The following is a 14,840-nucleotide window of genomic DNA, read 5'->3' as shown; positions in this document are numbered from 1 at the left end:
TTCGTCTTCCTCCAGTTGTCTGACACTTCACTCTTTCTCCAGGAATTTCTAGTATAATATATGAAATGCAAGAGCATCAGCAAGTTCCTTCAGCATCGTTGAATGCAATTTATCTAGTCCTAGAGATTTAATCTCAAAGTATGTTTCTTGACCATGTTCCTGTCATCCTCATGCTTCAATCCCATCCTTTTATCCTACTCTTCACAACTGCCAGGTGAAATACATATCCTCTTCCTAAAGAAAGCTGTGCCAAAATAAGAGTTAAGTGATTCTGCTTTTCTTCACCTATTAGCATTTTGCCATTTTCATTCAGCAATTGATATACTGTCTCTTTTCTGTTTTTTTTAAATTTAAAAATATCTGAAGAAGTTTTTATTGTTGTTTTTAGCATTCCTTGCCTATCTCATTCTGAGTTTCATCCTTCTGATACTATACATTAGACAATATACTTTTCCTTCATGACCCATCCTTTTTTCCACTTCTTATATGCATCTCTTTTCATTTTCATTTTTTGTACAGCCACACTGGCTTCTTCTGCTGTCATTCTTTTTTTTTCTTTGTTGAAATTGCTTACAATTGTGATTTTAGTATATCTTTTTAAGCACATATCAGAAACTCCTTTTCCTATTAGCTTCTCCTGTCATACTTTTATCATTTCTCTGTGTTTATTAAAGTCCAAAGTTCATGTTCAAGTAGCCCACCTGTAGTTTTCCTTAATATCAAAAACATGATTATCATTTTCCTCCAATATTCCTGCTTCTTCCAGTATGTCAACCTGGTCTCCTTTATTGATTAATATCAAGTAATTAATATCTAGTGACGTTCTCCATTCTTTAAAGGAGAAAGGTGTTAGCAAGACAAGTTATGAATAGTATAAGTAAAAAAAATGCTGTTGGACCCAATCCTCCTTATTATTGGATCGAATTCTGCTGAAATAATGTTAAGGGAAGAGCAGAAGAGAAATTCAGGAATACTTCAAGCACCAAGTTCTTTATTACATTGGAAGGTATTCAAATACGTTATGTACATGCTATGTATTGATTACAATGGTAATATTTTAACCTTGTGCAGCTTACAGTCTCCTCTTTCAGGTGAGTCTTCCATTTCTGGACAGGAATAAAACCCCGGAAAGGGAGTAAACAGGTTAATCTTTGGCCTGCATGAACCTGAGAAAGCGCTTAGCAAGTTACTGATGCTTTGAAGAGAAGAAATCACATGAGGAGGAAGGACTGGATCAGACAGAAGATCAGACACCATGTTGCGAGTCTGATTTAGTACAGAAAGATCAACTTCAGTTCCACTGCATGCATTCTGTAACAGAGAAAAATAATATTGGCTATTAATAACAGGTGCTTTTATCTTGTACAAAAATATTTATACAAATAGGAAATATATCTCAGATATTCTGTGAAGGTACATACAGTATGTGATACTAATATATTTTAACAAGTAAAGTTTGTAGAAATATACTGTAATATTAAGAGAGTTAATATAAAATATTTGAAGTTTTGCCACTTAGTTACAATTTGGGAAAATATTTGCAGCCTGATCTGCATACATAAAACTGTACCATTTCTAAGCTTTTTAAATCAGTGAGAATTGTATAAAATTTTTTGCACAATACTAACAGATATATTTAAATCTTTCTTTTCAATGCATTTTGCTGGAAGGGCATGGCATTATAAGTTAAATGCATTTTTTTAATTAGAAAGTGAAACACAAGTATACAGAAGCAAGAATTTGTTGCTACATCATATGAATGTTATACAAATAATACTGAAGCATTGGTTATTCTGCATCGCATTTTCCTGAGGCAGAAATCTCATTTTGCAGATCTCCTTTTTCAGAGTTATTCTGAAATTATCCTTGGTAAAAAAAAAATAACAAATCCCATTCTTGCTTCATTTTGCCCATATATAATGCAACTTCATTGGAATTTAATATCTGGCTTCCCTTCAGTCATTACAGGAAATCTTGGCCTTCCAGACACTGTCCTCTTATTCAGGAACTTGCGTCTATAAAAGGCTGACAGGGACAGCTAAAGGAGATTAAGTAGTTATGTATTGTAGACTAGAATAAAACCATATGCATCTGAAGTTCCACAATTGATAGCAATCAAGACCAGGGTGGTGGTGATGGTGGTGGGATTGTATTTATCTATGCTCCAAGGTTTTAACCCTAAGCTTTTTCCTGTCTCCTTTCTCAGTCATTAGCTATTTTGTCACTTTCTTCAAGACAAGAAGAGGCAGTTGTGTTGACCTTATGATTCTCTCAAGCCTAGGAACTACTGGTTCTTGCCAACTTCATTATCATCTCCTCCTCCATCTCCTCCTCCTCCTCCTCCTCCTCCTCCTCCTCGAGATTTCAGATCCTTCTCTCCCTTACTGTCTATGGCTTTCTATCCAACCTTTCTTGACTCTCTACTCATTTCTCTTCCCAATACCAGGAAAGGTCAAGGCATCTAAAAATGATGGCTGGCCTTCCTGGTAATGATGCTTGGGAGTGTACTTGTGGACAATCTTAGCATAATCCACTTGATCCACAAGAGGGTGCTAAGAGGTTTCAAATTCCTGGAGAAAACAAGAGGCCTCTGTAATATGAAAGAGCTGGATATGTGTCCAGCGGCAGGTAAGGGTGCTAGCTATAGGTGGCCTGAAATGGAGAGACCTCCGTGGAAGCATGAACTTTATAATTATAAATGAATTTGGCCATAGGTTAATTAATAGGATCAAGCTAATTGTCTTTGCTGTAAGGTGTCATCTGTCCATTCCATTTCTCTGTCCAAATGTGGATGATGGGCAGAGGACAGGTAAACTTTAACAACCAAAACAGAGCTTAAACTTATGAGAAACTGAGCTTCTGTCAGAAATGAGGTGATCGGGGCTCCAGATCTTTGTCGGATGAAGGGGGATGCCACAGCAAGGACAGGGATGGGGAAGGTGCTACAACAGGGAATAAAATTAGCATTTTTAAAAAAGATATCATTATAACCAGAACAGCATCCAGGCTCTTGATACATGGTAGGGAAGGGAATACAATGGGAAGGAAAGGTGATACAACAGTCCAGAAAGGGAAATGGGTGGCTTTAAATAATCAATAGTGCCCAGCATCCCAGGTATCAAAGTAAAGCTGCAGTACTTCTCTCACTAAGAAATGAGATACATACAACTGATAATGGTGGAGTAGTTCTCACAATTCCCAAGAGAAGATGGAGTGAAAAAACAAAAGGGTCCCCTGAAGGTTATCTATCCAACTCCACACATCAAGATTCTGCTTTTGCCAAGTATAGATTTTTCAGACTCCTTTCCTAAGAAATTCACAGGAGTAAACTGGTGTCAGAGGAATTGGCGAGGGGGAAATTTTCCATGCACAAAACAGAAGTAGGAGAAGAGTCATAGAATAAGAAATATTCTGACTTTTGTTTCTTTATGGCCTTCCAGAAGGCCAACAGGTTTGGGGCCATTCAGATCTTCAGAAAGGTTATTCCACAAGGCTGTTCCATATTTGTCAAGCCAGGTAGAAGGATGATGTGCTAAGGTTGTAAATCTTGCACGCTAGGGAATCAAAAGTGATATTATCGTGGTCCCAGTGAATATATCAGTTGTGAGTCTGTAGCCAGCCAGTTCCCAAGACTATCAGGAAATATAATGGGGAGCCTAAATAAAGCTGCTGGGATTCCTAATGATTGCTGAGTTGTAGATGTTTGGTGTACTCCGCAATGGATCCTAAGTGTGAAGCCTGCCATCAATCATTCAATTTTAAGAGGGGGCTGGATGGGATGAACAGGCAGAGCATATTTTTGTGTTATGGTAGTTTCAGTGAAGTTGCCTGTGGTGCCAGAATCTACTACTGTAGTGTAATTGTATTGTAGTGAAGATGGAGTTTCTTATCCTCTCTTACAGCACACACACATACACACACACCGTTATAAAATCTTATAACAATATGACTGAGGTAATACTGAATTCATTGAAATATATCAGAACTCCCAGTAGGGCAGTCTTTTTTTAAAAAAAAAAAGTTCTAAAAGTAATATTTTAACACCACATATTTTTCAATTATTCAAACTGTTCAAGACAAAACAGAAAGATTGTCTGACTGTAGAAAATTTCCCCATTTCCTGAGAAAAGATCTACATTATTTGATGCAAGTTTTTAGTTACAGGGCAAATTTTTAATTGTTCCTTTGGTATCTTCTCCTCTTAGAATTCTTTTTATATTTTAGAAGTACTGACCTGATGATGAGGTTTATACCATTGTTTTAAGTCCCAATCCCAAAGAATCATCTGTAAGACAAAAAAACAGGAAGTTATAAGCAAATAGTCTATATTTGGCAAAGTTCAACTCTTCAAGCCATGAGTTACAAATAAAAAATACTTCTATAAATTATCTGTATTTGCTGCATTTAGCTGCTGTATTTGCACTTTAATAAATAAAAAGTGAAGGCAAGGAATTTCCTGAAAAATAGTTAATTAGCTTAAAAAGTAATTCAAACTATTTTGAATTTGACAAATTTCTTTCTCTGTAAATAATTTTTCAATAAATAATTCATAAACAACTTTGTTTGTTCAATTTATATAGCTGCCAATCTCACATGTGACTGTGCTGCTCACAAAGTTAAAACACAGAAAATACAGAAAATACCAAAAACCATACAGAAAATAACAAAAATCATACAACAAAAATTATTAAAACACATTCAAATTATAAAAACCGTAAAAACATAATATACAAGAGTAACACATTCAAAATAAAAACCATTAAAACCATAAAAAACATTATGAGAGTGCAATCTAATTTATTAACAATATAGACATTTAGCAGGATCCACACCACCAAATTATTGTTTTCCATTTCAGAGATAAATTAGAGACAATGGGACAGACACATGTAATTTATTCATGTGCCTGTTCCATTGAGAGGTAGTTCTCAGGTTACAATGGCAGTTGGGACTGGGATTATCATCGATAAGCAATGCAGTTGTAATCCATGAAGTCACTTGACCACATTCCTTAGCAATGGCAATCCTGGCAGTCTCAGTTGCCATCATACCCCAGGAAGTGCAGGCTATTAAGTGGGAAGAGGCAGGAGTCCCAGGTAAGGAGCCTGGGGTGAGTATGTGCAGGTGCTGCCATAGGCGGGTGCTGGGGAGTGCAGGTGGGTTTGCATGGGCCGCAGGAGGGCTGGTGGAGCTACTATGAGTGGGCACACACCATAGGGTGCAGGCAGGTAGGGGGTGTTATGGAGTACTAGATGGGCTCCTTGGGAGAAAAAGCAGCAGGAGCAACTTACTAGGGTGACTTGCGATCTTTCCTGCGGGCTTCCCCATTGACTTTGCTTGTGGGAAACTGGCAGTGAAGGTCGCAAATGGTGATCATGTGACACAGCTCACTGTGACATTGTAATTGCAATCACATGACCACAGAGATGTTGCAACAGCCAGAACTTCAAGGACCAGTCGTAAGTCCATTTTTTCAGCACAACTGTAACTCTGAACGGTCGCTGAATGAATGGATGTAAGCCAAGGGCTACCTGTATTACTATTAACAAATATTTGATCCATGGGAATGAAAAGAAGGCTTGACAATGTCTTTATTGATTTAATTAAAGCCTTCATAAAAGAAAGATGGTAAAGCCACTGTAGGAGAGACAGGTAGCTACAGATAGAGAAAATCAAAGTTCTCATAAGGAGTGCCAAAATAATCTCTAAGTAGCTGAATTTCCGCAGAACTACCTTAGTACTTTAGGATTCTTTTCCATTAGAACAATGGATTGGCCAATTTATTCTTAGCACTGTGGTTTAATTAGTTGCAGAGTGACTTAGCAGTCTGGTGAGGTTTCCAAATACCTGCACTTTCATTAGAACAACTTCCTTTAGCCTTTGAAGTTAGTACTTACACTAGAGCTGAAAAGATCTGGATGACTACTAGATGGCAGCAAAATCATACAATATTAACAGCTTGCTGCTATTTATCAGCTGTCTGAAACACTGCAGTTCAGATATGGTACACCAGTATTATCTGCAATTCCTCATTGTTATATTTTTGCACTCATTGCTGTGTTTTTTAAATAGTGGCTCTAACCCGCGTTCAATCAAGTTCATCCCTTGTTGACCTCCAGCAGCACTCTAGATGTCTCTTCTCCTGTTTCATCTCCCTCAGCTCTTCCGTAAACCACAGGGAACAACAGGATCCACAAGAAGGGAGAGGCCACATGGGTGCAACACAATCCAAGGCCCACAGTCCTCCTCTCATTCCAAGCAGCAACTAAGGCCTCAGTCGGACTGTGCAGCCGACCATCAGGCACAACCCATCAGATTATAAGAAATAATGCTTCTGCTCTATTCTACTTTAGTCAATAACACCTGAAATGTCATTTTAAGTTCCGGGTACTGCAGTTTAAGAAATGCTGAGAAATTAGAATATATGCACAGAAGCGAGATCAAATTTGTTAGGGGCCTAGAGATAAATCAAATAAAGAGAAATTGGAAATAGATAACTTTTGCCTGGAGAAGAAAGGACTAAGAGGTGATTTGATAGTCATCTTCCCACTAGATCTGGCAGGGTTGGGCATGTTCCAGGTCTCCTCAGTGAAACAATGTCACCAGGTGGGGTCTCTGTCATAGCACCTGCCTCATGGAAAAGCCTCCCCCCAGAGATATGAATGGCCCTGACCCTGCTGGCCTTCAGGAAAGCAGAGAAGACTTGGCTTTTCCCCAGGCATTGAGGCCAGGATATTGATGGAGCTGGCATAGGGTGGTTGTTGGATGAATGCAAGTTGTATTGGGGTCTCAACATTGTTTATTTTTTAAAAGGGTCCTTTTACTGCACTTTGTTTTTATTTTGTTCACTGCCCATTGTTAGATGGGTGGCTATATAAGTTTCTTTAATAAATATATGGCAAAGGATTTTTTTTTTTTAATTGTAGGTCTTAAACCATATTAAAACAACTACAAAGGATCTAATTTAGATTTTAGGAACTTCTTGAAGACAAGAGATATCAAAGAATTGGAAGAAGTTGTGGAGGGGAGTTTTTAATGAAAAGATCGATTGTCAGAGGCACTACAATTCTGAATTTCCTGCATTAGCAAGAAGCTGAACTAGTTAATCTTTGAGCTTCATTCTGTGATTCTGAATGTAGGCAAAGATATTATTTTGAAATGTGACAACCTTCCACAAGGTGGTGCTCAAAATGTAATTCTCAGAGAAAGGATTATTTAATTTAGGTTTATGATTCTTATTTTTTATTCAGTGAAAATTGAGAGTACTAAAAGATGTTACTCAAATAAAAACATATAGCTTTAAGACTTAGCAGACTGAAGCCTTCCTTTGAAAATGAATCATTTCAAAAATGACTTGCTGCCTCATGAAAAGATTGCTGATATTACACATTGTCTAAATAGCATGGTAAAGAGCCATTGTGGAATAGGTATTGCACTAGGACTGGAAGACCCATGTTCAAATCTATCCCTAGCCATGGAAACTGGATGACTTAGCTACCGTTACTCTTTCTCAGCTGAGCTCTCACAGGGCTGTTGTGGTAAAGATAAAATAAAGGCAGATTCCTAGGTATACCACCATGAATTCCTGCAGAAACAGCTATAAATCAAATAAATAAATATCAAAGACTTGGTGACTATGATGTGAAAAACAGTGGTTATGGGGTTTTTGAAGCCAAATTTAGGATGCATTCAAATCCAGCCCTAACAATGTATGCTTTGTCTGTAATGCTACCAATTCCATGTGTAGAGCCTATTAGACAGCTTAGCAGTCTAGCACATGGATGAGATGATAGAAAGGTTTAACATATGTGAGGCATTAGCATACCTTTTGGGACAAGCCAGACCAATACAAAAGAGATGGGTCCCACTTGAATGTGAGGGTACCACATTGCTGGCATTTATATAAAGAAAATGGCAGAGCAGCTTTAAGTTAATTCTGCAGGGAAAACTGACAGGATATGAAAAGCATCTGATCTGAAAAGAACCAACTTTACAGGATGTTGGTGATTATTCTGATTGTTTAAAGGAGTACTATAGAACTAGGAGATGAGTACAATCAATCAAGAAACTCACAGGCCCACATCAGTAAATTGACATACCAGAAGAAAGCAAAGACTATTCTATACAAATATCAGAGCCTCCAAGCCAAAATGGGACAACTGGAACGCTTAATGCTAGAAGAGAATGTGGATATAGCAAGCATTATGGTGGAATGAAGATTACCACTGGGATAACAGTTATCCTGGGATACAAACTCTATAGAAAGGACAGGGAAGGGTTTTCTTTTATGTCACAGAAAATACGTGGCCCCATGAATTAGACCTCAAAAATAAAGCACATTCTGGAAGATACTGAGAGTTTCTGTACCAATCCCTAAATGTAAATTAGTATTGCCCTCCCACCTGAAATCAAGAAACAAGTTGGTCTTCAAAACATGTAATCAATGAAGTATCTGAAAAAGAAAGAGTAACAGTAATGGGTGGCTTCAATTTTGTTTTCTAGGAAACAAACATATAAGCTAGGAAAAAAAGTATGTTCTGGATGTGACAAAGAGACCAATGTTTATATATGCTAGGTATATAGCATATATAGCTAGACATGTAATGGTATGTGGGAATGACCTTGGGAAGCAGGGGAAAGAGCCACAACCAGGGCAATGGTCGGATAACAGGCAACTTAGCCCACAGCAGGAATGTAGGTATGGCCAATGTCTCAGAAGCGACCCTCCCTAGTTTCTTTGGTTGTAAAGGCAACAGGGGAGAAATGTACTTTCAGACTTGCAAGATCCTGTTAATGTAACCTTACAATAAAGTAGAAGTAGTTTATCTGGGCATGCTTCTTGTCTAGATTACCTTGCAAGGCCAGCAAGAAACCAGCATGGTTTTTGCAAAGCTAAATATTATCCCACTGATCATGTATTGATTGATGGTACTAACTAAACAATTGTGGTTAATTTTAGTTAACAAAAGTTACCTTACGTGGAGACATTTTTGGTGTGGAGAAATGGGCAAGAAAGGAGTTTGTTTCTCCATTATACTCCTTTTTCTCCTTTAAAACAGGTACCAGAACTCCAGATGGAACTAGTTACTTACATGCAGTGGTTATCTGTGAATTTACACACATGGGTGATGCATTTGTGCAGGGCTATGTCTGTAATTACAGGACTGTCTGGCCTACATTCTGCCTGTTATGTATACCACGGAACTAAGTATGATTCGCGTTGAACCTTTCGATTCAGACTGACATAGAGGATCTGAGAAGGAACAATATTGCCACCTGACACCAACCAGGGTAGGAAGGCATATTGTGTGAATTCACAGATTACACTTGCAGAAGTCCAATTATAAGTAAGCAATTAGTTCTTCTTTATTACTGTCATTCATGCATGTTTGAGTAGCTAAATTGTTCTTCGAAAGGTTGCAGCTCTCTAAGGACGAGGCCCAGTCTATAGCATTTGATGAATGCAGAAGGCAAAGCCCATGTGGCTGCCTGGCATAGATCCAATAAAGGGACTCCTTGAAAGAAAGGCACAGCCACTGGCTTAAAAGAATGAACGTCACTGCAAGGAGATACAGCTGTTTAGCCAGCCATAGCAACCTACCATCCATTTAGAGAAATCTTATGGGGAGAGACCACACCCACTGGACTTTTGAATGCCTATCTAAAGGCATGTTTTGAACAACAGCCTACAGTCCACGCAGAAAACAAGCGCTCTTTGGATATTGAAAAAATGAAGCTGTTTCCATTGGTGTTAAAATATTGGGGGTAAAGGTTGGCAGTATAACTCACTGACTCAAGTGAAAGACAAGAGAATGTTTTTTTAAGATAGGATATACCTGGGCAAAAACTTTGTCTTTCTGAAAGATAAGAAAAGTAGAATAATTTCAAAAGGCATACAGTTTTCCTGCTTGGAGAGCTGATGTTAGAGTTAACAAAAATGCTGTCTTCCACAATAGAAAGTGAATGACTAAAAGAAAACTATGATTCAGATAAAACACCTAAGACAGATGGATAAAGGGCAGATTGGTATGGCAATAATACTAGCGGGTATGATATGGCAAAAAACCCAGAAGATGCCGCTGCAACAGAACTACAGTTCCAGCCATTTTAATATTGGCCATTGCTGTTCCATTTCGTGAGAGCGTGAATGAAGCCGGGTCTGCAAAGCTACCTTGTCTTTCTGCCTGCAGCAAAAGCCTCAGGTGTCTGCAGAGTGACCATCTCTGTGATATTTCTGAAGGAGAAAGACATAGGATAGCTGAGATCACAGGAGCTATGCTTGCAGATTCTCTGGCTGAGGCATCTGCAAGCCCAGCTATATTGCGGAAAGAGTCACATCAAACACTTTTAGTGCTTGAAGTGGTTCTTTCAAGAGCTGTAGGTCTCACGGGGGGATGTGACTGAGTTTTAGATCCTATGCCCATGATGACATTTAGCCCACACAGGGCATCTTAGGGGAAGACTCAGCCTGTGGATCAGATCTTATACTCCACCCAATGTTGATGTTCAGTCATTCAGTCGCTCCCAACTATCAGCGACCTGACGAACACCATTTGACAGGACTGTCTGTTACTAACCGCTTATTTGAGGTTATGCTTATGTGTCAAAAAACAATGGAGAGGGGAGGGTCAGTAGCAAGTTTAACAATAACAAATACCAGTTAACTAACAAGTTCAGCCAAAAATTCAGAATAGTTTATAGCAACTTTTCCAACTGATGCTAGGTTTTCCCCAGCAAGTGTGAATGTGGGAATGCATGCTGGGGGCCAGTATTCCATAAAGCTTGTGGAGCCAGACCTGAAACACAATTTAATTTTAATCAAATAAAATTAGAATAATTAAAAGCAATTAATATGATTATTCCCCATATCTTAATAACTGTTCTCTATTTATTTAGTTAGCAAATTTATATAGCCCCCATCTCACAGAATGTGACTCTGGGCAGCGTACAACCACAATAACAATTAAAACAATATAACAATTATTACAACACTCAGAACATTAAAAAAAATTTAAAACCCAATATTGTAGGAGAATATACTACAACTCTTGGAGAATCTCTGGTGGCTATATGAACCCTCAGTCTAAGTTTTTGTATCTCTGTTCTAGAAGAACTGTTATTTATGCAGATCAGAGATTTATAGTACAGTCATATATATGTAAATTCCACGTAAGAATGTATAGGATTGCGGCTTCAAATTTATAGTTATGCTATCTTAACACAGGCTCAATACAATAAAATAATGAATGTAGATGCCTACTTTCATAATTGCGTCAGAATCTACAAGATGTAAAATTTGAGTAGAGCATCAATATTGTACATGCCTTATACATGATCTGAATTTCCATAAGCTGATCTAACAACCTAATATTGTAAAATAGTGTAATAGTGTAAAAGTACGTGGCAGACAAAATACATTTAATGTTATCTTGACATCTATCTTATTCAACATTTTTATTTATTAAAAATGGTTCAGATCTGCTAACAGCATCTCTTAATACCAGTCAGATCTAGCTCAGTAAATAAATATTTCCATGGAAACTAAGCACAGCATTAACCAAACAAAGACAATAACACCATAGCAACTTGATTCAGAAGACAAATCTGCAAAGACTTTTAAAATTTATTTTGACACAAAGAAAAAGAAACACTAATTTTATAAAAAGAGCATGTTATTATTATGCATATTATGTAGACTTTCTCCCAGCTTTTTAAACATGAAAGCTTGCTGGCTGCTCTGAAATATATATTTTCCTAGATTTTAGAGAGTTTAGCTCCAAAAGAAAAAATGTAATGTTAACTCCAACCTCTTCCACTACATTTTCTACGATCCTGAGAACCTTTCACTGCCTTGTTCCACTGCAGGCATAGCAAACACATGCCTAGAAATTTTGGTTAGGTTAAAAATAAATAGGAAAGGTGAACGTATAGGATAAGAGATAGTAGAAAATCAGGTACACACTACCTTTTGGACCCAATAGTTCTCTCCTCACAAACTGCACACTTCTTCCAGCTTTCAGGTATTTTTCACTGACATGAATCTAGTTGGCATTAGAAAACTAGAACGGGCTTCTCTTTTGCTTTCTTATGAAGATTTCAAGTTATGCTGACATGCTCCAAAGTAAAAATTAATAAAACTGAAATATTTTCATTAAATTCAGAATTTCCATTTGGAAACCACTTTTCTCATCAGTAATTTTAGTGATTGCTTTTTAGAGATCTTTACAACTGTGATGATCTAGTATTTTTGTTTTGTTTGTTTGCATTTTATTACTTTTTGTAAGGGATCTTGTTGAAGGATAGAATATAAAGTAAATAAAAATAAATAAATGTTCCTTGGCCTGGGAGAAAAAGACATGTCAAGAGTAGGCAAATTATTTCAACCAGGGGGTGCACTTTTCAAACATATATCTATATTGGCTTGCAAAGATTGGACAGCCAGTTTTTACAGATCAGCAATAAATCACAGACCTCTGGACATTTAACTCTTATATCAACACTCAGAGTAACTTGGCAGAAGATATTCAAACATAGCTCTGCTAGTTTAGAATCGTTACAGTGGACAAGAATTAAGTCTTAAGACAACCACTGATTGCTGTATCTTGACAGCTCTAGAAAGCAGCTAACTATGAACATACAGTATAATGGTTCTCAGCCTGGGAATTGTTGCTGTTAGTGTCTACATATTTTCAGCCTTGCCTGTGAACCTTGGACTGTAAGAAACTTTGACTAGTCTGAACGCTGACTGGAACTAAGACTTTAGCTAACAATTTCAATTTTGAATGCTTTTGTGAATTTTAATGCTGGACTGTTAATGACTGCAAAACCCTAATAGCATCAGAAAAAAACAAATGAATGGCTCAGGCCAAACATTGTCTAGTACTCAGATTCCAATATTTCTCAAGACTTACAAAATATTGCAGGTGCATATCATTAAAAAGGGGGATATTTTTAAAAAAGTGTTTGGGGGAGATATAAGAGAAGCATCACTTAAAAAGAAAACTTTATTATCTTTGGCCCAATATCTTAGTTTCTTCATTTCAAACTGTGGTCTTGTTAAATAATTCAGAGTACAGATGCTAAGATTTCCATCGATGGATGAGTAGAAAGAAAATCTTTCTACTTTACATCTTACATGTTTACTTACAATTTTTAGATTCCTCCCTATTATATAAGATTCCAGGTAGCTAGCAATAATATAAATAGTTACAACAAGCAAAACAGCACTATAACCATACAATTAACAAAAACCCATTCCTGTAAACACAAATAAAATAAAAAAGAGAAAGATGCCATCAGAAAATAACCATCTTCCAGCATCTATCCCTATAAAGGCAATAACCTATTATTCTCCAAAGGCCTATCCACCCCAACCTTCTTGAAATACAGGTAGTCCTTGCTTAATGACCACAACTGAGACCAGAATTTCAATTGTTGAGTGACGTGGTCATTAAACAAGACACCCATGTGACTGCTTTGCTCAACGATCGCAATCCAGGCATTCCCAGTTGCAGCTGTTAAGCGATTTTCCGGGTCATTAAGCAGATGGAACAAAAGGGCTGCCTGCTGAAGGCAGGCAGCCCTTTCGCTCTCCAATGTTCCTACAGCCCACCAAAGGGGTTCCCCTCCCCTCCGTGTAATGGAGGGGAAAGCCTTCATTGGGCTGGAGGCAGAGCTCAAAACTTCAGGATTTGAGCTCCATTCCTGCAGACCGCAGAAGGATTTCAGCTCCCCTCCATTTGCAACCTTCCCTGCTGGCTTCCCTATTGACTTTCTGGGGAAGCTGGCAGAGAAGATTGCAAATGGCGACCACATGATCATGGGGTGCTTGGCAACCATTGTAAATTTGGGCCAGTTGCCAAGCACCTGAAATGCAGCCATGTGACCACAAGGGGGGAGGTGTAGTGCAACACTTTATGATGGCCAGAAGTACTTTACAGGCCATAAAGCACCCTTTCCGAGTCCGTCGTAATTTCAAACCATTGTTAAATGAACAGTTGTTAAGTGAGGACTACCTGTATAGCATGGTGAGGTGGAACAAACCTGGAGATGGGGCATCCAGGCCTCTACCAAAACCTGCCACATTCTTCACCACTTGCAGCTTTCCAATAATTTTCAAAAGAAGTCCATACATAGTGCTTTGCAGCATTCCAAACAAGAGGTGATAAAGTATGAGTTACTGTTGTCAAGGTCTCACTTCTGTTATGCTGGATTAGCTCAGTGTTAAAACCTGATTTCCCAACTGTCCAAGAAGCTTATCCACCTTGTCACTGCAATATCCCATTAATGTATTATTTTTCCCTTTCCACGCTCCTCAAAGGAATTTCTCATATATTTTATCACCTGTTTTTCATCTTGCAATGTCTTGAGTAATCTTTACATCTTGTGTATAAATTCTGAAATCTCTCAAAATTGTTTTTCAAAGTAATTTTAATAAGTAAACTATTTTACTTCTTTTTGATTGTTACCTACCTTCTGGTTCCTTGTTTCTCTATCTAAATAAAGCTTATTAATTTGGAACCTGATGTTTAACTGTATGCTTCTGGCTATTCAAGTATTATAAAAAGAAATAAAGGATAAATTGGTTGAATTTACCCAACAGTGATTAGAAAACAGCTTGTTATAGTTGTTTACAGATAAACGCTTTCCACATTTTACTTGGGATCAACAGAGGTATGGCTACTGCAATAAAAAGTAGATTAAGAAGTATACTGTAACAAGATAAGTATACTGTAATAAAAAGTACAATAAGAAGTATACTGTAATAAGAATACTACAGATAGCTCCTCTGCCTTGCCCCCCCCCCCCGCCTTGTGCCGTCTCATTGTGGCGAGGTAGTG

General features: G+C 37.8%; 1 protein-coding gene across 2 annotated transcripts in view; it reads right to left on the bottom strand.

The window, feature by feature from the left end:
• PDE3B (phosphodiesterase 3B) overlaps positions 1–14,840 on the bottom strand; it is a 61,610-nt gene that overhangs the window by 29,859 nt on the left and 16,911 nt on the right. For both annotated transcript variants that reach the window (XM_088145987.1, XM_088145988.1), the window contains exons 2-3: positions 4,235–4,285; positions 1,063–1,311 (exon numbers count right to left, since the gene is read on the bottom strand). In XM_088145987.1, the coding sequence (XP_088002113.1) occupies positions 1,063–1,311; positions 4,235–4,285 (300 nt within the window). The remainder of the gene's footprint in view (positions 1–1,062; positions 1,312–4,234; positions 4,286–14,840) is intronic.

The sequence above is a fragment of the Python bivittatus genome, unplaced genomic scaffold (genome assembly GCF_059951505.1).
Source record: "Python bivittatus isolate LINGU-HERP-01145 unplaced genomic scaffold, Pbiv_v1 ctg000480_np1212, whole genome shotgun sequence".
NCBI lineage: Eukaryota > Metazoa > Chordata > Lepidosauria > Squamata > Pythonidae > Python > Python bivittatus.
This window is presented reverse-complemented; position numbering and strand designations above follow the sequence as displayed.